The 27,822-nt window shown below is 44.6% G+C and overlaps 1 protein-coding gene across 1 annotated transcript; it reads left to right on the top strand.

Annotated features, from left to right (window-relative positions):
• Positions 1 to 2,622: 2,622 nt before the first annotated feature.
• Positions 2,623 to 12,367, top strand: DIPK1C (divergent protein kinase domain 1C). The gene is made up of 4 exons (XM_032182027.1): positions 2,623 to 2,811; positions 7,056 to 7,733; positions 10,791 to 10,955; positions 11,723 to 12,367. The coding sequence occupies exons 1-4, from the start codon at positions 2,623 to 2,625 to the stop codon at positions 11,936 to 11,938; spliced, it is 1,248 nt and encodes a 415-aa protein (XP_032037918.1). The 3' UTR covers positions 11,939 to 12,367.
• Positions 12,368 to 27,822: the final 15,455 nt, after the last annotated feature.

Raw genomic sequence — 27,822 nt, forward strand, 5'->3', positions numbered from 1 at the left:
AAGATTATTTCTCAGTTAAAATGAGAAGAGGGATATTGCTTCTTTCAGGGATCCAGAAACACAATGTCAAATTGCCACATTTTAATATATAAAGGAAACAAAGTTCCTCTAATGCAGAAGTGTTTTGTTTTTTTTTCCTAGTGAAAATTGCTACATGACAGAGAGACATTTGGATTTATATTTTACTGTGGATGGGCTGGAACTGACTCTGTTAGTCAGAAGAAACCCCAAACTAGCTTTTAATTTTGCAGCTGGCAACCAATTGCTATGAAAGGCTCCTGATTCTTCAACACCCAGACTTTTAACTTTTAATGAATCCAAGTTTTCTGGACTGGTTCTTGTTCTTATCTAAAGACATGTATATATGGGTGTGTATATGTATACACACAGGTATGAGTAGGTATGTGCGTGTGTACACACGCAGATATTTACTACTGTTGTTCAACTTTTCACACCTACGAAAGCCAGTGGGATATTCGAAACTTCAGAGACTGAAAAATGAGGTACAAACCCTTTCCATTGTCTGAAGGCTATATCGAAACCTCTTGGGAAGATGGAGTGTTGTTCTCTGCAAATGCCTCCTGTGGGATTTACCATGAAATTAAAGCAGTAAACAGTCTAGTGTGAGTGCTGCGTAACTTGCATTTCCTTCATCAGGTTTCTTTCACCTAACACTTTTTAGCTATTTTTCTTCTTTATTGCATTTCTTCTTAGAAATGCTATAATTTCATTGGTATTGGTGATACCACACTGCACCCTTGACGTGCAGATGTGATACAGCTGAGCCAGCGGTTGTGCCCCACTCCATCCCTCAGCGCCTGCCCCACAGCACTGCTCCCTGCCACAGCCTCGTCGGTGTGCCTGGACACATCCTGAGGCACCCCAACTGCTTAACCTGCCTGAAAATATTGCAGCAAAGATCAGGTTTACAGTTTTCTGCTCTGTTAATGAGTTCAGTAAATACACTGGGCAGCGAAATACATATCTTGCTAGGGGAAGGGAGTGGACTGTGCAGCCACAGAGGGAAAACAGGGAGGGAATGGTAGAGAAGAGGAGGGAATGTGCTTGGCTCTGCCAGCAGCAATTAGAGCAGCTCAGCTATGCCACCTAACCAGAGCTGAAGTCTCCATATTTTGTTCCCAGCCCAAAGTCAGAAGCAATTAAGATTTTATTTCAGAGCAGCACAAACGATACACATACAGAACTTTACAGATGTGAAAGGGTAATGAATAATGAAAAGATACTACATAATGTCCCTTGGGGAATATGGACACAGAGAGAAATCTAGAGGCATGTTTTACGAACCCAAATGTAAAAAATACATAGTTTTGGTAGTGCCTAAGCCATTAAACAGACAGCCCAGAACCAAGGTGGAGGGAGATATTCTGGTGCTGTGTGAAACACGCTGTACCCCCGGTGCCGCTAAAGGCACCTTCCTCTAGGTAAAAGGACTGGGGAAGAAACAAGAAAATACAAGAAGGGCAGGCACTGCAGGTGAAGAAGTGAAATGGCAAGAGAGAAAGCAAACCACAAACAACAGAAGATGTGGCCAGTGGCAGTGATTCTGCCTCTGCAATACTTTGGAGATGCAAGTGTTGTTCTCCCTGTATTCTCCCCACTGCCAGACCTACAAAGCTGGAGTAATTCAGCCATGTGTTTATCTTTCCGTCTATATGGTCTATCTGCTCTGTTGTACAGGGAAGAACTGAAGTGAGCATGCAGAAGGTGTGGACAGCAGCAAACCTGCTGCCCCTTTGCTGTTCTGAGAGGTAAAATTCAACACCATCAATTGGCTTGCATTTCATTTTAATTACTTGTACAGGGAGGTGTTTTTCATGAAGCTGGACATGAGGGTACAGAACATGTATTCCTGAGTCCAGCTCTCCAACAGTGAACCTTAATCTATTAACCTTTATCACCTTAATCTGTTAAGAAAATGTGCCCCAGAGCATCTTACAGGAAGCGCACATTAAAACAAGCCCACTGAATTCTTTTCTGGCTCTATATCTACGGGCCAGGATCTGCTATTCTCACTCATTTGTGTAATTTACCCTCCGAGCGGTTTCACTAATTGCGATTCATCTTCCTGGAACGGGACTGCAAGTAGCCTGAGGTAACTATCTGCACAAGGAAAAAAAAAAAAAAAAAAAAAAAAAAACACGAATCTGGTCCTTTTTTCACCGTATCTGACAGCAAATCTGGGTTGCACAGAGCTGTGCATTGAGTGCTGGGCGTTACGTTGAGCAGAGTGGTGGGACGGTGTGATGGTGTGATGGGCTCTCAAGGAGGGAGCGAAGGGCGAAGGGAGGAAGAAGTGAGCCCAGTGATGTAAAGAGAGGCAGGGAGTGCCCGCACCTGGGCTGAGGAAAGGACGCCAGGACTTCGTGCGCTGCGCAGGAGCAACCCCACAGCCACAAACGGGAGATAAGCCGGGAAGTTCCTGCAGAACAAACAACTTTTTCTTTTTTTTTTTTTTTTTTCCCCTCATTTAACGGGAGCTTGGCACGGGAGAGAGCAGCCAAAAGAGGGCGGACCTCCGCTCCGCTCCCCTCAGACCCACCGAGGCCGGCGCCCCGAGGCGGGGATGCGGCGCGGGGCCGGGGCGGGCGGCCGGACACCGCGATGAGGGGCGCCGGGGGCTGCTGGAAGCGGCTGCGGCTCCGGGGCCGGCGGCGGAGCTCGGCCGCCTTCCTCCTGGCTTGGGCCGCCTGCTGGCTGGGGCTCAGCGCCTCGCTCCTCGCCCTCCTCCGCCGGGGAGCCTTTCCCGGGCGCTGCACGGACGAGAGCGGCCGCAGCATCCTGGCCAGGCTGGTAGGTGGCGGGGCAGGGCGAGGGGAAGGGAGGGAGAGAGGGAGGGAGGACAGGAGGATGCTCCCCCTTCCCGGATCCCCGTCCCGGGGTAAAATGAGCAAAAAAGCAGGTTTTAGGGTTTGCGCCGGGAGCGCTCGGGGAAAGAGGAGCAGCGTGGGTTAAGGCGCGCAGCAGGGTTTTGCTTCTTCTTTCGGGCTTTTCGTGGTGCTGTTGGTGAGAGGGGAAGGGAGGAATGCTGCTGGCAGCCAGACAATGGGCAGCAAGGAAGAGCTGCCCCCCAAATTTTCCTCGGCTCTGTGTGACAGAGGAGGAGTGATCACAGGGATGGGGAGTGATGCTGGGCACCGGGCTGCAGCCGGGGGGAAGGATCCTGCCCGTCCCTCTGCGAGGGCACAGGACAGTGGGGAGCCCCCCAGCTCCATCCACTGCCATCAGAAACCGGAGCAAATGGGTGGATGGAGACCTGGCACTTTCCCCCACGTTTGGAGAGGATTAGGCACGGCTGCAGAAGCTCAGGCAGAGCCAGATTTCAGGTAGCAGTTTGGGAAGTTGTCTTCATCCATGTGTGGCAAGCATGGTCTGGAGGTTGTCTTCAGAAGGTCCTTCCAGAGGAATGGTAGCTGAGAGCACCGCATCCGTCTGCTTGCTTCGGTGAGTCTGGACAGCAGCACCAAGGGTTGTAACCAGCAGGCTTCCCGAATAGCGTTAGAAAGGCACTGTCCTAGTGGAACAAGGAAAAAACAAGCTCGTATTCATCAGCCCAGAAGTAGGTCTTTGTACACCTTTGCAACACTGCGTGAGTTTCGCAGCTCTTCAAAGTGCAGGTGGTCGCAAAACAACCGGGTGGCTTCAGCCTCACATCTTTTACAAAGCAAAGTCAACTTCCAAGGAAAACTATTTTGCCAGTCATCTGTAATGCATGCGGCAGGACAGAAGAAGAGGAATCATTTTAAACAAGTGGGTGATGATTGCATGGCTATATTCTCCTTCAGGTGGTATTTCTGAGGGTTTCTTTCCCTCTCGTAAGTAACACGTAGCTCTGTGTAGCTGTGTACTGCTGTGGGAAGGGCAGAGCAGCACCGTGTGTCAGACAGAGGCAGCTTTCAGCTCTCTGAAGGACCGCTTGCTGTTTCTTAACATCACTCTCACCTTCGTTTACACTGAACAAACTAAATTGCATAGTGATCAGTTTTGATTTTCTCTGGAGAGTTTCATTAATTTTGCTGCCTCCCCAAAGCTTGATTAGCATAGCATTTACATAGAAGAAATACTTGATTACAAGACAGGACTCATTCTCAGGCCTGATTTACACACAAAGTGGCAGTGGTGCAGCAAATTATTTAAATTGATATAAATTCTAGGCAGAGTTTACATTAATTTAATTTTTTACATGAATTTAAACCCGTCTTTTTAAACTTATCTTGGTAAGTGAACTAAGGATATGAAAAATTATGTGGCCAATTTAAACAGAAACAGATGAGTGAGTCCAAGCCTCACTTATGTTGTGTTCCTGTGTCTGTCTCATCAACAGATCTCAAAGTGCAGCCATTAAGATAGAGGTGTCAGTGTGACAGACCATTTCTAGAAGATTTCTTTGGACTTCAATTCTCCTGTTTATCAGCAGTAATCACGGTGCTATAAAATCTTGTATGGTGAAGGCTGCAGTTAGTGCAAAGTGTCCTGGGTTAGCAAATTACAAAGAAAGCATCTTTTTGTTGCAGTGTAATCTGACTCACCTGGCTAAAAGTTTTCAGCCCACAAAAATGGGCTTTAATAAAGTAAATTACAAGCTAATAGACTGGGGAGCAAAACAGTACAACCTATGCCAGTAGAATGGAAGACTGTCCTGTGAAACTGCATGACTTTGGAAAGGATGTGGGGGTTAAATAATTGCTTCAGCATGAGCTACCAGTGCAGACCGTGCCTAAAAGGCTGACATGAGCTCTGACCGTATCCCAAATGGAGAATGAGGGAAAGGCTGCTGCCTGTCTTTGCAGCACTGGACCGTGGCACTCAGTTCAGAAGTTTGTGCTTCTAAGATCTGTGGGAGAAATCAGAGAGAGAAATGGGGAGAGAGTAAGAATACAAAAATGATGTAGGGGCTGAAAAAAGTAACTGTCATAGTGAGAGGCTGATGAGCTAAGCTTACTCAGTGTTTCGTGCATATGGAAAAACATAAACCACTTGAATAAGGTGGGCTGAAGTACAGAGGATGTAAAGTTGGAGTCAGTCTTTGCTGGCCTTTGAGACTGTAATGAACAGGAAAATGAGGACATTTTTAAAATCATAGAGTGAATTGTAACTCACTGTATTCTGTGAGTAAAGAAACTCTTGAAAGTTGTTCAAACTGCTCTGCTGCTTTTTGATTAGTTCAGGAAATCTTTCTGAGATTCTTGCTTGCATTGGTGACCAATGGAGAATGTTATTTCTTTAGGGACAATCTGTATTTCATCACCGTGAGAGTAGGAACTCCTTGGGCAATTTATGTTTGCAAAACACTGCCCAGGTTCAGTGCAAGAAGGATCACATTCAGAGACTGTTTGTCAGATACTGGTTGAAATGGAACAGGAGACAAGTCCCAAACGGCAGCCAGTTCAAAAAATGACTCAGCTCCTATGCCTGGGACATGTGAGACTGTTTTTTCCATGACTTTTTCTCATTAATGCCATTAATAATGACATGATAGCAACACAAGAAAACAGGCTGCACATTCACATGCTTGACTGCAGGTCTTCTGGGCACGGGTTCTTCTAGATGTACAAGCCTATGGGCCCTCCAGGAGTGAATGTGGTTGATAAAGGACCACAGTAAAACTGTCCACAGGGGCAAGGGTTCACCCATGTGGACCCAATTACAGGACTGCGCCCTAATTCTCTTAATGTAGCGGAACAAGAATTAGGTTGTGGTTTTCTCAGTAGGAGAGCAAGGATTTTAACTGTAATTATATTTAAGCTCCAAAACAAAATGAAAAAAAAAAAATCCTTCTGCTTGTTATCTTTTCTAAAATTTCCTAGTGTTCCAGGCAGCAAGAGTTGCTAAACTACTTCCACAGAGAAAATTACTTCCCTACTTAAAAAGGTAGAATACATTAGGAGTGAATTTTCAAAAGCATGACCATTGACCTGTGTGCTCTGAAGTCTATGGGCAGCCCAGTGAATGTGCTTGACCGTGCTGATGCGGATGTGGATGCAGATGTGTGCATCACACACGTGCACCCCTGGACTTGGGGTCAGGACATTCATGCCAGTTTGCCTTCGTGGCTCCCCTGGCTGGCATTGAATATTTTCTTTTGGCTGTGAGAACATTGGAGTATAGGTTTTATGTCTGTCTGACCAGCCCTTGGTGAGCTGTTTCAGCCAATTTAGCTAAAAACTTAGCTAAGTTAACCCTTTCCTGCTCCATTCCTGGATTTTAGACATAATCCCGTGCCCATTCCCTGGTGTGTTTTTAACCCTGGGCTCAGAATATTGCCTGGCATCAGAATTCATCCTTCTGGTGCACACCTCAGAGGCTCTTCTAAGGAAATGCATCCCTTGAATTTTATGCTTGTGTTTCCTGTTTCTGTAGCAGCAAGTCACAAATAAGGCGGGGGTCAGGCAGACGTTGCAAGTATTCCGTGTGCAGTGGGAGCTGCCAGCTCGCTTAAATGCAAGCTCAAATGCCAGAAAGCAAGGAAGGAGAGCACTGTCAAGCCTCCTCCCAGCTGTTTGGCTTCCTACACCACCACGGTCTGCTCCCCTTCCACCAGAGAGCGGTGATCACCCCTCTGCTGATTCCCCCAAAGCAGTCCCTGCAGCTGCACTTCTGAATGCCCTCAGGAATATAGCAACTGCCTACACTCTTGGACGTGATGGTATGGAAACAATTACGGGGTGAGGGAAGGACTGGTGGGGGAATCCTTGCAGTTCTCTTATGAATTTACAGCGGCCACTTAACTAGCAAGCAGAAAAGTAATTTTGTTATAAAGCACGTACAAATTTAAAAATTCTGAGAGTTCTTGGCCCAGGAGGTACTGCGTACAACCTCTTTGCTTCCAGGCAGTGCAGAGGGAGGTTCTTACAGCTTCCTTCAGAGCATCTCCAACACAAAATTGTCCTGCACATGCAGGACTGCTGAGGGACCCAGCTATCCAGCTGTAGTTTAAGTGGAGATGTCTAGGTTACACTGTGCTGATTCTCTGACTTTCTTCTAAGTGGCCCAGGGGCATCTGGTCCTGCTATGGTCATTTTTCTCTTTCGCTCCAGTGTCTTGACTACAGCAGTGGAGTCCTGACCGGCGACCTCTGTGAGGACCTGTGTGTGGCACAGAAGCTGGTGTACAAACACTGCCTGTACTACGACAGGGGAAAGAAGGTCATCCAGGCTGACTGGAGAGGCCAGCCCATCATCCTGAAATCCAAACAGGAAATCTTCTCCAGCTACCAGCACCTCAGCATGCTAGAGGAGGTGGAAACGCAGGATATCACCGAAACAGAGCTCCTGCTGATGGCAGCCCTGGAGGTCAAAAATGTTCTGGGTCTGGAACTGTCCAACAACACCATGGGGCCCCTGTGGACAAGGAGGAAGGGACCCCATTGGAAAGCACAGGTGGCCAGCATGTGGTCCTTGCTCCAGCAGGAGGAATATATCTTCTTCAGTTTGCTGCAGGACTTCAGCAAACATGTGCTACGAATTATTGGCTCTTGTGGACACTTCTATGCCGTGGAGTATCTCACAGCTGGACACGCCTGGCACAAAACTCTTTTTCCCTTGGAAGACATGGCTGGTCCCTCCCTTACTGGCCACAGAAGCAGAGTGAGAGCCATCATTGACATCGCACTCAGCTTTCTGGACATGGTGCAGCATTTCGATAATGATTTCTCTCACCGACTTCACCTGTGTGACATCAAACCAGAAAACTTTGCTATCAGGCACGATCTCACGGTAAGCTGGGGCCTTGGGGCTGTGTTGCAGCATTTTGAGGTTGAGTTCTAGATTGAAAGGGGCTGTGCAAAAAATGACAGGTCTCTCCTCATACAATTTTTGGCCAAGCTTTTGCAAAACAAACACATTTTAAAACCGACAGGGGAGCCTTATTACTACGTTTTGTCATCGTAATATGTGCAGCCACATCTCAGAGCACTAGATCCTGCTGCTTGTTTTGGGGGCTGTTAATTCAGTTCTGACTTGTTTCACCTGCTCAAAGGTACTGACACTGACGGGGTCGTATCCTTTGTACGCGGTGAGGGATGCCTCCCAAAGGCAAGGGGATCTCAGAAGCTGTGAATGAAGCTGTAACCTGAGTCCTGGCAACTATTTCTGGCAGTGTTGCTGAAAGGAAAGCTGTTAAGAGCCTGAGCACTACGGCTGGATTCTCTGCTCTGACACAAAGGGAACTCCCTGCATACAAACATACACATCTTTTTGCTTTAGTGTTCAGATTATCTGATCTGGAAACGATTTGAGGATGGTGAAAAGAAACTCCCTGGTACTGCTGCTGTTTGACTTGTCATTGTACGGCTGTATCTCTGAAGCGGATAATTGTAAATGTTTTCTAAGAGATGACATAGCTCACCACCATATTGCTGAATATGTATTCAGTCTGCGGACAGAAATTCCACAGATTTCAGTGGGAATTGTGTCCATGGACTGGAGCCACCGTGTAGTAAGCGTCTGAACCAGACTCGCCGTTTGCAGTGACGTCGGTGGGGTTTCTGCACTCGGAGTGCATACAAAGTGTTGTCAGGAGCTCGAATGCTATTATCAGCACTCACGGACACTCCAATCTTTAGAGCACTAGATAAACATTGCCTAAGCTTATAGCCATTAAGAGCAATTAGAGTGCTTCCCCTTCATCTTCCCTTCACTTACGTTGTTTATTCAGGTGCAATACAGCAGCTGAAGAGGGAATGGTTGGGGAGGTGTAGCAAGAAACTAAGAAAAGCATACCAGTATTTAGGCAAAGTGAGATCTGACAGAGGTTCTTCAAGGCAGGCTTGCCCATCCTTTTCAACTCTGCAGGCTATAACTGCACATGGCTGAGCACACACTAGAACATCTGCTTTGCTGGCTACGTAGAGGAAAATGATTGCACTTAGGAGAAGAGGAAGGATATTTGATGTGTCCTCCATTGCAAGTCCTTCTGGTGAGGCTTGGTTTTCCAGGATTGTCTCATGACTTCTGGGGTCCAAAGAGACAGAGGTTGTGTCACCTTCTGGTAGACCAAAGCATTCTAATTTTGTGTTTTCTAGGAAAATTAATTACAAAAAAAAAAAAAAAAAAAAAAAAAAAAAAAGGAGCTGCTGCTTTGCTTACACATGGGTCTTCCATTTGTACATTATGTGATGGTATCTCCAGCTATCACCCCACTGGGCTGAGAGGCAGGAGATGCCTACAGCCAGAAAGCCGAGGGAGGAATTAGTGATAGCTCCTGTTGAGTGACTATGGGAGGAGGGCAAGAAGTGGGAACCCTAGGCTGCTTTGTCATTTGTCTCCAGAATTGGTTCCTTCCTGCATTTCCTTAGGACTCAACACCTCCATCATAATTTCCAAACATTACAAAATCAAGATGTAGCTATTTACAGGTTGTGTCACCTAAATCTATCTGTACAGCATCTGGTTGGATGCCCAAGCATTTTTGTAACAGGTGAGCTGCAGTGAAAAAAATGACCCCCTTTGCAGCTGCATGTTTGAGAACTAGGGCTCTTTTTTCCTAGCAGAAAAACGGGTGAGATTGTCAAAGGTGCTCAGTGCTGGCAAAGACCCGCTGGGAGGCTGGTGCAGTGACCATAGGACTGGAGAAATGCTTCACTATTTTTACTGTCTGTTTGCCTTGCTACAGGAATTTCCAGTTGCTACAAGATGTTCATATCAAATCTGCAGAAAGTTTAAGGAAGTAAAGAAAAAAAAAAAAAAAGAACAAAAACTGCCTTTCCAAATGTGTGAAATTGCCTAGGCTATGTCATGATTATCAAGCTCTCCAAGAACCTTAAAAATACTTGAGTTTTTAAGCTATGCCTCATCTTTTTAAGATTCCCCTGGGGGCAGGGGAAAAGAAAAAAAAATAAAAATAAAAAGAATAAAATGAAGATTAGACCTTCCTCTTTTGCCTGTGGAAGGTTTGCTTGGACTTCTACCAGACCAGACATCTTTAGCTGCTGGGGTTGATCCAGCTGCTGCTCCAGCCACACAGTTCAGCTTCCCGTGTAATTTTGGAAGGTTGAATCTCAAAAATAAGACTGTCTTTTGGACACAAGTAACTCTGTTTTGCCCAGGTCCCTGTAAAAAGTATTTCAGCCTCTATGAGAGTCTCTGAGTCAAGGGTCTGAGTGTTAAGTGTTAAGCATGGCTCTGAAGGAGTGCTGGCAGATGCTTTCATAGCACTGAAGGGAGACTGTTCACTGGGCAGCTGCCACCCCATGACAAGAACTGTGGCAAACACTCCCAGCTTTCAGCAGCCTCAGGGACCCATTTCTACAGCTGCTCAGGTACTGCTGGATGCAATGGCAGGTCTGGAGGAGCCGTACCAGGGGCAGGTACTGCTGTGCATCGCAGCGCTCCTCTCCACAGCAGCAAAGTGTAGTCTGAAAGGTGAATTGTGAAACGAGACCATCTGGCCTGCGGGTAATTTTGCAGCATCACATAATTAAAAGGTTGAGTTGCCATCTGCATAAACTGTAACAACAAGTTAATCAATCTTCAAGGTGGATAGTCCTGGTTTAAGGCAAATCAATCCAGTTGACCTCAGGGACGCACATACTGTCCGCATATAATTTTCCCTTTCCTGCTGTGGTAAGCACTGACTGCTTTTGTTTAAGAATTGGTATTCATAAGACCACTGCTGCTCGGTTACACTGAAGAAAGCCTTTTCATTGAGATTCTGGTTCACCACAGGCACATGATCTCAGCACAGCATTTCCAAGAGAAAGGAGCAAAGGAATGCTTGCTCAACCCTGTCCAGTCTATGCTGTGCCGGTTTTGATGGCTTGTTTTTATCCACAGGTGGTGGCCATCGATGTGGATATGGCCTTTTTTGAGCCCAAAATGAGGGACATCCTTGAACAGAACTGCACAGGAGATGACGACTGTAATTTTTTCGATTGCTTTTCAAAATGCAATCTGAAAATCAGAAAATGTGGAGCACAGAGAGCCAATAACAACTTGCAAGTGAGTAGACACAGCTGCTTTATGCATCCATTTCTTTTACAGTCACATTGACTATAAAACGTATGGTATGTACGAGGACACCGTGCAGTGCAGATAGACACGTTTTTAAATGTGGCCACATGAGTGCCAGTCCCATTCAGAAATCCTGTGTTGGAGAAGCAAACAGACCTTTATATTCACTAGCGTTTATTTGCTGTGTTTCCATGTAGCTGGTACAGACATTGTTTGCCCAGTGCCTCACATGTGAGTAGAGGCAGAAGGAGCAGGGCATTGGAGCAGGGCATTATCATTACTGCCCCCACTAACAGTGAAGTCAAGGCTGTCTACCTGTAAGCAGTGGGAGGCTGTGGCTGCTGTTCTCCACTCTCCAGACATAGTACGGAGATAATACAGAGAAAGTGGTCCATGGGTTTCCTGGCCTCGGATTGAGGTGTCCTATAACTCACCCAAGTGATGCTGCTGGGATGTGCTCGCTCAGCACAGAGGCTGGGGGGCACAGCTCAGCTGCACTTTGCTTCCCAGCCTCCCCATCCTCACCACTTGTTATGCAGAAAAACAAGAGCAGCCTGAGCAGAAGCGGGTTTCCTCAGCTAGAGAACAGCCTCTGTACAAACTCCTTTTCTTTATCTTCCTCTGAATGGCTGAAGGCATTTTTTTAAATTCAGCTGCTACACGAGTAGAGACATTTTGCTTCAGTCCCAGGGAAGCGGCAGCGCGTTAGTTACAGCTCCCACAAGACAGCAATCTGCTCTTTTTGCTTTCCTCAGGTCATTTGTGACAAAATATTCCGCCGCTGGTTTTCTCCCAGCCTCGGAGGGCCGCTGGTTTCCTTCCCCCTGCAGCCGCAGCTGCAGAAGGCTGTGCAGGAGTGTGCAGAGCCGGGGCGTGTGGATGCTGCGGCGCACCAGAGACCCCTGAAATCTCTCTCCAAATTGTACCACCTGCTGCGGGTCAGCCAGCGAGAACTGCTGAGGGCAGAGTAGACACAAAAGGCACAACTGCGAAGGCCACAGCACAGCCAGTGCTAAGGGACACTGCGTGCGAGGCAGCCTGTGTTTTCTGTCCCCATCCTTCACCCCTCCTGCCCGCTGCCTTACATTCACAGCACGAGGACTGGTTTTCTGCTATGCAAATGAAATTCATGGCTGCAGGTGCAGCACGTCCTGTTAATATCCTTTGAAGTGTGAAATTGTTTTACTTTACCTGATTCCACTCTTGCTTATTTTCCCGAGCTGGTGCTAGTGCATCTGTCTGAGTGCTGGGCATCCACTGACGTGTGGGTGGTGCTCTGGAAATGAAAATAGTACAGCACATCTAATATCAATAATTAACACAGTGGATGGATGGGTGTGGAGAAATACGTGCATGATGTTTATTTTTATTTCACTGTAGAATAAAGAATTTAAAAGCAAGGACAGAGTCTTCTGTATCAAAAAAAAAAAAAAAAAAAAAAAAAGAGAGAGAGAGAAAGAAAAAGAAAAAAAAAAGTTCAAGTAGGGAAATGCATTGTTATATGAGTGAAGGGTTGCTTTTGCACAAAGCACTCCTTTCTGATGTCCCCAAACGCATTTTCTCTGGTGTGCTGCATTACTTGTGACATAGCTATTTTACTGGGGAGAAATTATATGAGAATGGGAGAAATTACGTACTAAGGGCTTTTCTAGAGCAAAATAATTACTCCCATGTTTAGTTCCCATGTGGATACTCATATTCTGCAGTGGAGAAGTATGAATAGTGCCACTGAATTTTACCACGTGAACAAGCCCTCAGGCACTTGAACATCAGAGCACTTGATAAGAGGCATTAGTTTGCCAGAGAGCAGAATTACCCAGGAATGCCAACAATCTGTCCTTTGCACTGAACAGAACAATACTGAGACCCTGTGATTTCTTATGCAGTATTTTTTTTTATGAACAAAAGGAAATTTTCAGAAGAATTTTTGATCTTGCAATCAGTTACAAAATAAAGGTTCCTAGATTTGTTTAAAATCATTAACTTTTCATTTAAAACGTCATAGCAGTGTCTGGACAATCTAACACGCAGGTTCAGAAGACATTGTGTATATTTAGTCTCAATATTGGGTAATACACCCTTGAGCTCTTTTTGGCATGAAGACCTTAAAAAACCCACAAACAAAAATAAACCAACAGCCTGTGACAATCCTAAGCTCAGAAGGACTCATCAGTATTAAAACTGCCATTACTGTTTTGTGGATGTGAGACATGTAACAACGCCTAACCTTTTTTATCTTTATATTTCTCAGCATTATGATGGTCCTGAAGCCAGGGAGCACTAATTATAAACTTCTATTAACTAACATAAACTTCTATTTCTGGGCAGCAGTAGTTCTTCACAGTGATGTTCCTGAAGTGACTGCCTGTGACCAGAAAAATGTGAGCTGTTTAGGAGGACCTGATACTTAACCAAAACTAGCTCAAATTTTCAAACCGGCGTTAGTAAAAACAAACAACAAAAGTATTTCTTGCAATAAACGACTGTAATTTTAAAAACCACTCAAGTACTGAAAAAACTTATGGAGAGTACAAGATCAGCTGCCTTGCCTGGGGCTGTACTGAAAGCAAACTGCTGCCCAGCCTGAACTAGAACTGCAGAGCTCCTGGCTCATCAGGTTGTGTTCAGCCCACACTTCTCCTCTAGCCTGGGAGACAAACAATATTTCACTATTTTAAGATCATCCTTTGCAAAAGTAGGAAAACAAAACAGAATAAGAAGAAACATGAATTCCAGAGCAAGTCCTGTTCTAAAGCTGTGAAACTGATAGAGAAAATGTTTAAGGATAGGTTGTGGGGAAGGGCTGGGGACAGATGAGGTATCTCAGAATCATGGAACCATAGAGTCACAGAATATCCTGAGTTGGAAGGGACCCACAAGGATCACTGAGTCCAACTCCTGGGTCTGCGCATGACCACCAAAGGCAGAGAGAAGATGAGAAAAAAAGAGACAAGGCAGAAATAGGAAAAAACACATCTTACTTAGTGAAGACTTCATTTATGAAGCAAATTTGAATAAACTGGTGTTTAGTCTGGGGAAGAAAAAACTGGGTGAGGCCGCACCTCGAGTTCTGTGTTTAGCTTCGGGCCCCTCAGTACAAGAAGGATATCGAGGCCCTGGAAGGTGTCCAGAGAAGCGCTATGAAGCTGGTGTAGGGCCTGGAGCACAAGTCCTGTGAGGAGCGGCTGAGGGAACTGGGGTTGTTTAGTCTGGAGAAGGCTCAGGGGAGACCTTATTGTGCTCTACAACTACCTGAAAGGAAGGTGTGGGGAGCTAAGGGTTGGCCTCTTCTCACAGGTAACCATTGATAGGACTAGAGGGAATGGCCTCAAGATGCGCCAGGGGAGGTTCAGGATGGAAATGAGGAGACATTTCTGCTCAGAAAGAGCAGTTAGGCACTGGAACGGGTTGCCCAGGGAGGTGGTGAAGTCAAGAGAGGTTGGGCCTGGTGCTTAGGGACATGGTTTAGTGGGTGATATAGGTTGTAGTTGGATGGTTGGATCAGATGATCTTGGAGGTCTTTCCCAACCTTAATGATTCTATGATCACTTCCCCGTTTCCCTGATCATGTTAATCATTTCCTCCTTCCCAAGCATATTGTAAGGGAAAAGGCCACGTAATGCAGACACATGATGTTTTGTAGCAGGGTGACCCATGGCAGGGTTCCCCTTCACAATTTCACATTTGCATTTCAGTCATGTCAAATTTCCACTGGCTGTGATGTTTCAGTTTTTAAATGGGAGGGGAGAAGAAGGATGTAGTGAAATGAAATGCGGTGGCAAAAAAATGCAGGTTGGATGTCACTTTATTCAGAAGATCCTTCTTCTTGGCAGGATTTAGGAAGGAAATCTGCCTAAGAGAGCTTTCCCCAAACCCTTTGGGGCTTAGTTGCAGCCACCTCCACCTGAGAGGGACTTTCTTACCCCATGTCATGCACTTTCCCAGATCATTAAGTTTCATTTATTCTTTTCATGATACAGAGTGCAATCCTAATGAACAGTGCCTCAGAAACCTCTCAGTAATAACACAATAGGATTATTTGTATGTGGTTGGGTTGTGAGGGTGCATATCACTTACGCAGCCAGCTCCGGCTGGCTTTGGTGAAGGGGGAGACGAGGCGAATCTAAGAGATTGTGTGAACACAGGGCTTGATCCTCCACTGTCCCATGCACCTTGCAAAGTCACTCAAACCTGGGGAATGGGAGAGAAAACCGCTGCCACTGAAGCCAATGAAAAATTCCAACTAATTCAGCTAAGGTACCAATGACCAAAACAGGAAAAAAAGAGCACAGTTCCTTTTCCTCCTTATGACAGAAAGAAAAGAAAATGAAGACAATGGTTTAGTCCCATTTGCCTGAGGGAGGCAGATGCAAACTACAACCATTTGAGAATGCACTATTTTACACCCATATTTTATGGCAAAAAATGAAAGATTCCTCAGCCCGATGCTCCCTTCTGACAAAGCCCAATTCAAGCTGCCTTGGCAGCAGTGGCTACCAAAAACAGCCCTGGCATAAAGAGATAACCAGCTGGCATGCACCTGGAGGTTTGGCCAGCCAAGATGGGCACTGAATGGAAGTCCTGCCTGCTGCTGGGCCTTGGCTGCTTGGTTTCTCCTACTATCTCCAAAGCAGCTACGTCTCCATACAAAAAAAAAAAAAAAAAAAAAAAAAAAAAAAAAAAAAATCCTCTTACATAGGTTTACTAATAGCATTATAGCATTTGGCTGTACTGGAAGTGGCCACTCAGCCCAACAAGTCTGTTCCCTTCAAATTGATCTCCACCCCATGTCTTTGCCTGGTCAGTCTGTTCCCGAATCCTCTCCTCCCTATAAAAGTGGCACTACCTCTTAATTCATTTCTATCACTTGCTGCGTTAGTGCCTTACTCAGCAATTTCCTCATGTATTTATGACTCCCTGGGAAACAGGAATGACATTAAGTCATTGTTTATTCCTTCTTTGCATCTCCATTAACGGCAGGTGTTTCAGCTCTGCAATAACCTAAATACACTATCTGCTCCCACAGTTTACAAGAGGTGAGTATGGCTGGAAGTCCACTTCCTAGTCCACTTGCCCCAAAGGGTTTGCACGGTCTGCTTAGTGCTTATGGGGTCGACATAATGGTGACTACCCCAGAACAGGTCATCACTATAGCCAGTATTTCATGTAGAGCCTACTGACTGCCTAGTGTGAGTTCACTGACAGCATTCAGATACATTGCTTGAGGCAGCAGTAGATACAAAAACAGTTATTTGGGACAGAGGGAGAAGAGAGGGAAGCGTTTATTTTCTTTTGATTAGAAACACTGAATAAACGATTGCTACAGGTGAAAAATGGGATCAGGATGTTGCAGGAGTTAGGGACTCCTCATGGATTTTTCCTTTTCCTTGCTTGCAAGTGTGGACCTCAAATGCCCTTTTCATTTCTTTTGTATTTTTTAAAGGAATTAAAGCCACATACCATGCCACCTGTCTCTCAGCAGTTCATATTGAGGTATGCAATGGGTAGGACAGTGATAAATTGCAGCTTTTATTAAGTATCAGGCTGGGACATCAGAGCCTCGTGCTTCTAATAACATCTGGACAACCAACTCTAAAAAAAGCCCAGAACCGGTATCAGTGGAAGTGTGCAATCAGCTCAGCGACCTAGGCAGATGCTGTCAGAATCCCAGAGCAAGCGAAATCCATCTGTTGGGGCTGATCTGCAGTGAATCCAAGCAATAAGCAGTCACCCACCAGGAGCTGCTGGCACTGTCACCTTTCCAGATCCTCAGTGAAACCAAGAGAAAGGCTTGCACTTTGCTTAGGCTTTCAGCGTCAGAAAAAGGCTGCAACGTGTAGAAAATGGAAGAATGAGTTGCTTGGAAAATGAAAATCTGGGACAACCAAGCTCAGAATGAAAGCTAATAAGAGACCGTGTCCTGAAAAATCAGAGAACACCAAGAAATTGATTGTGGGAAAAAAAAAAATAAATCCCAAAAACTCCTACCATATTTCTTCAAAATATAAAGAACAACAGCACAGGGGGTGCAGTAATGATATCTCCAAAGTAATTCATTGTATGCATCTAAAGGTCTATACAGCAGATTTTTGACATAATACAATGATGTTTGCAGGCAGAATAAAATTATTTAGTGAAAGCTTTTACTAGTATGATTTACATACATGCAGAAAACTGCCCCAATTACCAACATCTTATACCACCCCAGAAAACAGGAGAAAAGAGGACTTTTCTCAATAAAAGTGTTGTATGTTTATAAATTACATTATAGCAAAATGTTGAAATCTCTAGAAAGGCTATAATACATTATCTTGCAGGGTTCTTTAAAGTTTTGATAAACTAATATCCTGCAGGCTTGGGCCCCTAAACAGCAGAGTGATTGCTGAGCTCCATGAAAGCTCTGGGATTATTTTGGCCTTCTGAAATATACTTTGAGCCTCTTGTTCTTTAAACTGCAGGGTTTTTTTCCTATACTACAAATGTGCATAAGTGGCGATGGCAGCCAGAAGGATCTGCATGTGATCCAGTGCATAATCACTTCCACAAGCATCTGCTGCTAGTGCTTTCAAGGTACACATAATCCAAGCCGGAGACTATTGTGAATACCTCTCATTTTCCCTTGCTGGTTCCTTAATGGTTTGCTTGCAGCTAGTTAGAAACAGAATCCCCCACCCCACTTAAATTGGTCATAATCTCTCCAAGATTCATGATGCAGCAGGAAAAGACCAAACTGCATTGAGTTCAGGATGGGTTCATTCTCTTAAAGGTACGAGATATCAAGTTGCGGGAAAGAACAAAAGCATTTGCATAATTAAAAACTACACTTCTTCCCCATTCAAAAGAAAATAAAGCAGGTGTTTTCTACTCCAAATTTCACATGTATTCCAATGATTTCTTTTCCATTTCTATGTGGGACATTTCAGGCTGTCCATGTTCTTAGGAAATAGATTTTTTCCCATTATGCTAAGAAAGGTAATAGCTGGAAAAAAAGTTTCCTTCATTTTTTATATCTAGTTCAAGGATTATTAAGCACCATTCTAACCTTGCAGATGACAGTTATCAGTGGCTAAATAATTATTACATGAAACAATGACCTGATTAATAGACTGGATATATAGCACGTAAGTAAATATCTCTGTAATTACTCCAGTGTTCAAAATTTAGCTTTTAATGTGATCATACCCGTGGTATCTGATTCTAGATTGCATACATACAAATAAATGTTTTGCCAACCTTAGATTCAGATATGCTTTCAGATGGATTAAGAGTACAACTGACTCTTGGCAAAACTGTGTATCCAGACTTGAACACAGAGGAACAACAACAACAACAAAAAAAAAAACTGACAAATTTACATCTACGATGCTTCCTATAGTCAACATATTTTATTTATTTATTTATTTATTTATTTATTTATTTATTTTGGTGTAGTAAAGGCATCACATACGCACATAGACACTCCTGCATCTATTTGATGAACCGCAGTGTCATCTAACAAATGTTCAGTGAACACTGCACAAATGCCCAGTATTTTTATTTTTCCTACCATTTACTATGTAAATCAGGAAAATGCGAGAGTAATCAGTAATATGAATGAACATCACACACTACTCAGAAATAATGAAAAAATAATGGAGCACTTAATCAAATTCTGCATTTTTACCCATTTCTACCCATTGATTTCATTACGATATTTTTTACATGACTAAAGAGTTAAACTTTTGGATCCAACTCACATCTCCAGCTCTTAGAAGACATCAGGTGAACAGTATTATATTAGCCAAAGCAAAATTGCTGAAGAGGCATTAGTTAATGCAATTCTACTGCATTATATACAGTATTTCCTTTGTCATTTCAGTAGATACCTCTCTAAAACGAGAAGTAAAGCCAAGTCTTGGCCAGCAAAGTGACAAGCACCACGGAAATGCCTGCAATGGGACTCTGTGTTAAATAGCAGGGAGAAATCCTCGGTCCCATCTCAGTCTTTTTGAGTTTGTTTTCCCTTGCATATGTACCTAGATGAACTCACATATGGTGTTAGGCATGTTTAAAGGCTCAGGCTGTATCACACTACACCAGCATAATTCACTGACATGTCAGTGTTTGATCTTGATTCATGTCACCAGGACAGCAGAAGCCCCTTGCATTGTAAGTGGAGAGAGATAGGGGCATCAGGCATGTCAGCAACAGGGCTATAACTCTGTTCACACCTCAGCCACCTCCTCTCAGCTCTAGGAAGGGGCAGGGAGCTCCAGGTCACAGGCTCTTTTCTTCTCTACCTGGTATGACAAGCAGGTAGATCAGGCCAACCCAACCCACTGGTTCAAGGTGGTAACTCAGCTCCTTTCATCCTCTTCAGTCACTCTCAGCGCTATGTAGCATTGTGGCAGCTGAGCACCCAGTCATTTTGTCACCCACTTGTGCACAGAAGGTGGTCCTTGGCACAGTGGTCTGCAAAGTGAGAGGGCAGCAGTTTCCTGGTACCTGGGACATGGGGCAGAGCTCTTTCTCTCAGGCTGCCCCCCCCTCAAAGCTTTCTTGGGATAATTTCCCAAACAGAGTCACCCAAGAGCACTCATAAATCTTGAAGAAGCCTCACATGTAAAAGAAGTTAAATGGCGAAGACAAAATCAAAGCATTTAAAGTGAGTCTTTGAGCAGAAACCAAGATTCAGGGCTGGAGGGTCCTGACAGTGCTGACAGTGAGCATTAACTCTCGTAGTTCTTAGGGCAAGTTCGCTAGGAAATAAAAGCCTTTTCTCTGCTAGGTCTTAACAGGCTGCTAAAGGGTGATCCTCTAGCTCAGTCCCCAGTCCTGTGATGTCTCCACCTGGAAAGCTTCTTTCATAACTTTCACAAATCGGCACCCTTGTAAGCCAGCGAAAGACTGGAGCCTCAGAGAAACGCTGCATTCGTGCCAAGAAGGGCAGTGAAATAAAACAAAGCAAATGCAGAGCCACGGAAGTGCCTTGTGGATTGATTTCACCCCATTCTCACAGCTCCGGGATTTTGAAAGCCTCGTGCAAACATTGCTGAGAAAAACCTGCTATCATAATGTAACCCACTGCAAAAAGATTGTAGGGGGGAATTTAACACCATCTGCTCTCCAATGTGGGAGACATAAGATTCGTCTGAACACTCTCCATGACATAAGGCAGCTTTTATGGAAAGTGTGAAGGAAGTGAAAGAATCTGCTGGGCTCCCTCCTTTCACATTTTAGGCAGCAAAGCACAGTAGGGCTATGTCTAATTTGTAGTCCAGGAGTTCACAAAACTGTCAGCCAGGTCAGATGCTGTCTCTGGAAGCATGAGGAATTACTGTGCAGGCACACACACACCTGCTAGGGCATCTGGATAAAAGCCTGGTAGCTGGAGTGTGCAACTATGCAGCCATAAATATTTAAAGGAGCTGCTCTGAGGATACGTCCTCAGGCTGCGGTTCTGCCGGAGCACAGAGCAGAGCTGGAGCAGTGACAAATCGATAGGTGTGGGTTTTTAAAGGTTGTTTGTATGCATCTCTGTGGACAGTTCTGGGACTATCAAGTGCTATTAAATGAATAAGATAATGGTGGCTTTTTATTAGAAGAAAGCTGTACCAAACAAATACAGCCTCTCTCTTGCATAAAGACAGGGAAGATTTTTATGAGAAGAGGCTGGGTACCAGGCTTCTTTAGCCCTAAGAAGAGACTTCTGTCTACAACTGAGGGGAGCACATAAAGAGATGCAGCCAAACTCTTCTCAGAAGCACGTGGTGGCAGGGCAAGAGGCAACAGCACACTGCAGAAAATAAGAAATTCCAACTCAATATTAAGAACAAGTTTTATACTGTGAAGAAGGTCCCAAAGAGGTTGCGGAGTCTGTTTTTGGAGGTATTCAAAGGTGTCTTGCCAGGACAAGACCCCAAGAAATCTGGTCTAACTACCTGATGAGCTGGAGGTAGGACTAGGTGACCTCCATGTCTCAGTACCTGCATGTATCCTTTTCTAAAATGCCAGCCACACAAGTTAAAAATCAGAGAAACATAATGGTCTTTTGTAACTGGTATTACTCAAAATACCCAGATGTTTCTTGCAACTGTGGATATTTTTTACGCAAGGGGGCCAAAAGCACATATTTGGTCTCTACCTAGCAAGTTCTCCATCTGAACTTCTAAGACAATATGGCCACATTTTAAACATGTTTTTGTTTCTTTTGGGCTAAGTGGACAAGAGCCCCAGTGCTAGGTGCTGTGCAGGACCAGCACCATGTGTGTAATGAGCAATGCCTGAATTTGCACTCACATTTGGACCTCTCTACACTACTCTATTAAAGACCTTCAGGGACAAAAGTGGATATTGAAATCATCTATGTCCACTGCAAGACCTCAGTGTGGAAAAAGATCAGAATCAAGCCCAACAGTTTGGTGTCCTTTGGTGTGACTTAGATACATCTTCCCAAACAGAACCTCAGTGCTGAGAAAATCCCACTGCTCCTTGTCTATCTTAGATGAAACTGGAAGACAAAGGATGAAAAGAGACCAGTCAGATGCTGGAGGTACAAAGACTTTAAAAGGTAGCTGTCAGGTAGCTAGCAGAGAATTGTGAAATAAATTCTATAGAAATAACAAAATAAATGCATTTAGTTGTGCAGATGAGTAAGACGTAGTGGGATCCTAAATTATGTATCACTCTTGTTAAAAGCTTCAATATTTTCTCCCCAGAGAAGCAGTACATGTGGCAGATATAAAAGTGTTTTTGTTTGTTTGTTTGTTTGCTTGGTTTTCAAGGCATTACACCAAGTTGCTGCTTTCAACCACATGTCAGAGCAGGGAAGAGATGGGCATGTATCCATCTTGCCTTCAGGCCAAGCCATGTAACCAGAACTGGGAGTACAGGCAAACTTTCTCAACCTCCCCCTCCCCAGTGTAATTGTGTAAAACCACACTCCGCAGTTCTGTGAAAACGACCAGTGAAAAGATCACGCTTCATGTGTCCATTTATCAAGTGGAAAATTATTTTTAATGTACTCCTGAGGAAAGGTAACAGGTAATACCAAGTGTTCTCACGCTCGTTACGCAGGGGTATATAAGTCAATCTATAAATCAATAGCTGGCCCGATGCCATTCGCTTCTGAATGGAAACCTACTATTTTTGCAGAGTTATGCTCATAGCAGCTGAACTTCAATGCTAAGCAGTGTGTAGCTATTAAGAAGAAAACAGGCATGACACCACAAATCACGGAGCCCCTGATGAACATCTCCGCACATGGCTGCTTCTTCTAATCAGCAGCTGAATTTAATGAGACACCTGCAGATTATAGACACTCTTGCTCCAAAATAAATTGCCCTGAGAGCACAAAGTCCTCTTTTACAAATATTCTCCACTAAACCGTAAGCCACAAAGAGTTCATTGTCACTAATCACATACTCCTCATTAATTTATAATTGTATGAAACCATATTTCCCCGTACGTGACCTACAACAGATCTGAAGATTAAGTCAGAGGCTGTTAAGACCTCCTAATTAGTGCAGTTTTCAACCCTTTAGTTTTCACTAACAAATCATGGCTGGATACCCAGAAGCTGACTCCTTGCAATGCTGCAGATAGAGTAATTCTCTGTCAGCCTGGCCCATACTGGGTGGATAAGGGCAGGGAATGTGTCCTGTGGGTCTGTAGGCAGCTCAGGCTGGCAAGGATTCCTCCTTGGCTCGATGCTGTGGTGCTCCTGGCCTGCCTTCCACTTCCATGTCAGTCAGGGGCAGCCCCAACCTTCAGAAAACTGAGAGGCAGCCCCTCTGAATGCCAGAAATCATAAGGGTTGTGCACACCTTGTCCTGTGGTTGGCTAACTACGAGTGCAGAAAAGAGGCGGCAGCAGCTTTATTTTCCATTTTATGTTCTTTGCTGCATAGCAGAAGAAGCAGAATGACATCTGCTAAAGAGAAAAAAAGAAAAAAATTACAAAAACTGGCTCATCTGTATTAGTGAGCTCAAAGAGAAAAAAAAAGCTTGTGGCTGAGAATTAGGGATATTTCCATCTATTGAGTAAGCAGTTGGAAATCACTGGCATGAATTGCTGCACCTGTGGTGCGCCCTGGGCTTTGTTATCTTTGACCAGAACATGGCAATGCCACAGTCAAAATCCTATCAGACTTCTCTGCTTGCTCTGTTCAGTTGGTGTCTCAGGCTTCCAAGGAAATTGGCTGAGCTGTTTTGTTACCATTGACAACAGCATTTTGACTTTTGAACACCTGGGATGAATATTTTAAGGATTTTTGGTCTAATTTTGTTGTAACTTGTAAATGTCTGATAGTTACCATAAGACTTTCCTTAGAAGGGTCCTCAGAAATTGTTGTCACGTTGCAAAGTGTGAACAGTGCTAGCACAAGCCTGCTGCTTTTAGGAGGGAAAAGAAGAGCAGTAGATTTATGGCAATAGTTAGTAGAAGAGCATTAAATTGCAGCATTAAAAAAAAAAAAAAAAAAAAAAAAAAAAAAAAAAAAAAAAGTAATGGAGACTTCATCCTTCTCCTCTTTTGTTGTTAAATATAATCTGCTTGTCAGTGTCTGCTTCTCCAACATTTCATATCCTCTTCCCTCCATGGACAATAGCTGCATTTCACACTGTGCCAGCTGCTGTAAACAGACCCATCGCCAGTGATGTTAATGGGGTTGTGGTTTATTATGGTGTCTGAGAATCTGGCAGAGAACACTTTAAGCTGTGGCTTCCCCTGATTTATGAAATGGGACATGTCAGGGAGCCCCCACACATCAGACAAACTAGCTGTCCAACAGCCCTTGCTATCAGGAAAGCTACAAATGCTCTCACAAAAGCAGTCCTGGTGGAGCCACAAGTATCTTTTGCAATATACTTCTTCTGGGAAAAAAAAAAAAAGCAACAATTTTTTATTCCTCTAGCATTATTCAAGAAATTCTGATCATTGGAATAAAAAACTGTCAGTATTATTTGGAAAATTATTTTTTAAAATAAACTAGGTGGAACTTTCTCAACTAACTGTCGTGTAAGGGAATCGTTTTAATGGGATGTTCATTAGAGGAAACTTCTTTTCAAAGCAGTACAAACCATTGGGAGGGGAAAATTAGCATTCAGATCCTCACTGGCTGCAGTCTGGCATTGCTCTGATGACAGACCAACATCTTGCTGAGGGCTGCAAGCAGAGTCACACAGTCAAGTTGTGTTTGGACATGTACATTCATTATCTGCTATCTTGTACTTATTACCTGTTGCTTCAGGGCAGACAAGCATGGAGACAATACTTTATCTTTCCTTCTGTAGTGGGTTTACGTGGCAAGGTTTTGGTAGCAGGGAGCCATAGGGGTGGTTTCTGTGAGAAAGATCTAGAAGCTGCCCCATGTTTGGGAAGGGCCCCATTGTTTTCCAGATCCGAGCCAATAAGCGATGTTGTTTTGCGCCTCTGTGAGAGCATATTTAAGACAGGGAAAAAACACTGCGCCACACAGCAGCCGGGAGTGAGAGAACAGCCTTGCAGGTGCCAAGGTCAGTGAAGAAGGAGGGGGAGAGGTGCTCCAGGCGCTGGAGCAGAAGTCCCCTGCGGCCTGTGGTGAGGACCATGGTGAAGCAGGATGTCCCCCTGCAGCCCATGGAGTACCACGGTGGAGCAGGGTTCCACGCTGCAGCCCGTGGAGGAGACCACGGTGGAGCAGGTGGCCCTGCACCGACGGAGGCTGCCGCCTGTGGAAGACCCCTGCCGGAGCAGATTCTGGGCCGGACCTGTAGCCTGTGGAGAGGAGCCCACGCAGGAGCAGGTGACCTGGCAGGAGCTGCTGCCCGTAGGGGAGCCAGGTTGGAGCAGTTTTCTCCTGAGGGATGGACCCCGTGGTACGGACCCATATCTGGAGCAGTTCTGGAAGAGCTGCTGCCTGTGGGAAGCCCACGCTGGATCAGTTCATCAAGGACTGCATCCCGTGGGTGGGACCCCACAGCACAGGGGATGAGAGTGACCGAGAAGGAGCGGCAGAGAAGAAGTGCTGTAGACTGACCATAACCCCCATTCCCCGTTCCCCTGCGCCGCTCGGGGGGAGGAGGTGGAAGAGGGTGGATGGGGGGGAAGGTGCTTTTTTTTTTTTTTTTCCTTTGTTTTCTCACTTCTCTCGCTTGTTAGTTGTAGGCAATAAATCTTACTATCTCCTTATGCCGAGTCTGTTTTGCCCGTTACAATAATTATTGCATGATTTTCTCGTCCTTATCTCAATCCTTGAGCCCTTTTCACATATTTTCTCCCCATTCCTCTTTGAGGAGGGGGAGTGAGAGAGCGGCTGTGGTGGAGCTCGGCTGCCCACTCGAGCGGAACCACGACACCTTCCTGCAGAGAAGGAAATTTATTTTTAATAATGATAAACAAGCAGGTGACGTCCAACACCAAAATTCAGGCCTTTCTTAATAAACAGTATCAAAGCAGTCTACAAAAATATGTTTCAGGCTTTAATTGAGCCTCAGTGATTCAAAACCTCAGGACTATTGCTAAGGGTGTCTTTACGTGCTCATTTCTGGCTAAGCACTGGGCAGTCTTTGTACCTCCTGCACTCCAGGGCCAGCCCAGGGGGTCTCCACTGCCTGTACAACTGAGTCATGGTTGTGCAAGGAGTTAGTTGTATTACAGGCTGGGATATCCTGATACAAAAGTTGACAGGCTGATGCTCCAGCTAGGTACATACATGCTTCTCCAGGCTCTGAAAGAACTTGTAATCCTTGCCTGAACTGACCTGTTGAAGGACACAAAATGCTTGGAAGAAAGGTAGGAATGAAACCCCGATCTGTGGGATTGTAGGCCATCACTTTTAGCCCAAAGGCTACAATTCTTGTCCATGCCTTGTGTTCTCACCCTGGGGTGACATCCTGCCTGCCCAGCCTGAAGTCCCAGCTGATGTTGATGTTGGAGGCTCTAAAACACCAAGCATCTCCATAGTCTGAGAAAATCAGTCGATGGGATGTCTGTGAAGGAAACAGTGCCCGACACCTCTCTCCTTCAGAGCTTTTGGGGGGAGGAGAGGAGCTGCAGCCATGCCTCTGCTACAGCTGCAGGAACCCAAATTAGATTAAAAAGGTTAGCTCAAACATTGAGATCAGCCTCCCTGGGGCCAAGGTCAAGTTTGGTGCAAGTTCACTTACTTCCCTTTTCAGGCTATAAAGGTGAGGTGGCATTTAGCTGTGCTTCAGGAGAAAGTAGGTGGTGAAATGTGTTGACATGTACCTACAGTGAGTACGGGTGAGGAATTAGATGAATAAACATCAACTATGCGTCCAGGGAGCAGAGACCCTTCTAGCCATTGGTGGAAATCACAGCACGGAAGGCTCAAATTGACTCAATTAGGAAACACAGAATACCTGAGGGGCACAAGAAAAAAATGAAACTTTGCAGGAAATCTGTTCATGATGAAGCCACAGAGTGAGCAGGGGACCTGAACCACTCACCAGCCTGGATCAGAGCCAAGGAAAACAGACAGCAATCTATGAGACGTTATGGAAGATTCAGGGGATAAATTGTTCTAAAGAAGCGCACTGCTTCTTAAGACTGGGTTCAAGGACACTTGAAGTGTTATTTCTTTTGTAAAGTTTCCATAGCTGGCTGCTTGGGGATTTTCTAGTGACTTTGTAAAGACTGAGAAATACCAATTAAACAAAGCAAAACCTTTCGGAGAAAATTAAAAAAAAAAAAAAAAAAAAAAAAGGCAGAACAAAAACAACACCTGTATTTGCAGAAACAGAAAAAGAGAACTGAACTAGTGTATATTTCTGGCCAAATTGCCTACAAGTGTTAATGTCTAGGATCTGCTATTTTGTGCCTGCTCAGCAAAAAGGATTGTTCTGCAGATGCCAACACTTTCATACCTAGGAGTAGCCCTAATGTGTGACCTGCCTCAATGTGTGTGTCCCCTAAGTTCCCAGACTCTTTTGTGAAACTGGTGTTGTAGAAGCTCCAGCTCAAGCAATGACTTTCAGAGAACAGATTCACTATCTGGGAACCAGGCAGCAAGAGAGGACTTTGAGATGCAGAATCCCCAATAATATTCAAGATTGCTTTGCTGCTGTGAAAGATGCTCACTGTGCTGCATAAAAGAAACTCCAAACTCTGATGCCACTCCTTATACTATTTAGAAATATGGGCATGCCCTCAGTTAACAGAGATGTGAATGCTTTTGAAGTAATTTTTAATAAAATCTTCATGGATTTCAGTATTGAAGAAAAAAAAAAACATAGCTAATTTGTTTAAACATTTTATTTGAATTGGCATGAACAATGATTCTGGCATTTGTTGTATCATTAGGCTTCTTCGTTATATAAAACCTTCCTATTTCATCTTGCATATAATTTTATTTCAATTACTGTAATGTTGGTTGCAACAAAACACACATTAAAAAATCAGTTCGCCTTGAATAAGTCCTTATAAAAAACCCTCAGCATTCTGCTCGGTTCATTCTTGATAATTGATGCATTAATGCACACCTGATTTAAAATGCATGGCACAGATACAAATCACAGCAAACCAAACCGCAGTCAACATTTCCATGGCACCATGCTGTGTGGTGCAGTGCTCACCAGCTGTAACCCAGGGGCTGGTATGCTATGTGGAAGTCCTCATTTAATTTATTGTGAGTGAATAGGCTTCCCTGGGAGCCGGGCAGGAAGCTTGGTATGTTCACTGGCTGCAAATGTCACTGCAAGGCTGTACAAACTCAGAAAGACCCAGAGTCTGAGGTCCAGTGTGACCTGATTCCCAAACATTCCCTTGCAACAATTACATCCTCCCCTCCAAAACCTCATCAGGCCATTATGTGTGGAAAAGGAAAAATATGCTTTGTTCTGTATTTGGCATGAAAATGATTAACCTTCTTCATATT

This window comes from Aythya fuligula, chromosome 2 (assembly GCF_009819795.1).
Source record: "Aythya fuligula isolate bAytFul2 chromosome 2, bAytFul2.pri, whole genome shotgun sequence".
Lineage (NCBI taxonomy): Eukaryota > Metazoa > Chordata > Aves > Anseriformes > Anatidae > Aythya > Aythya fuligula.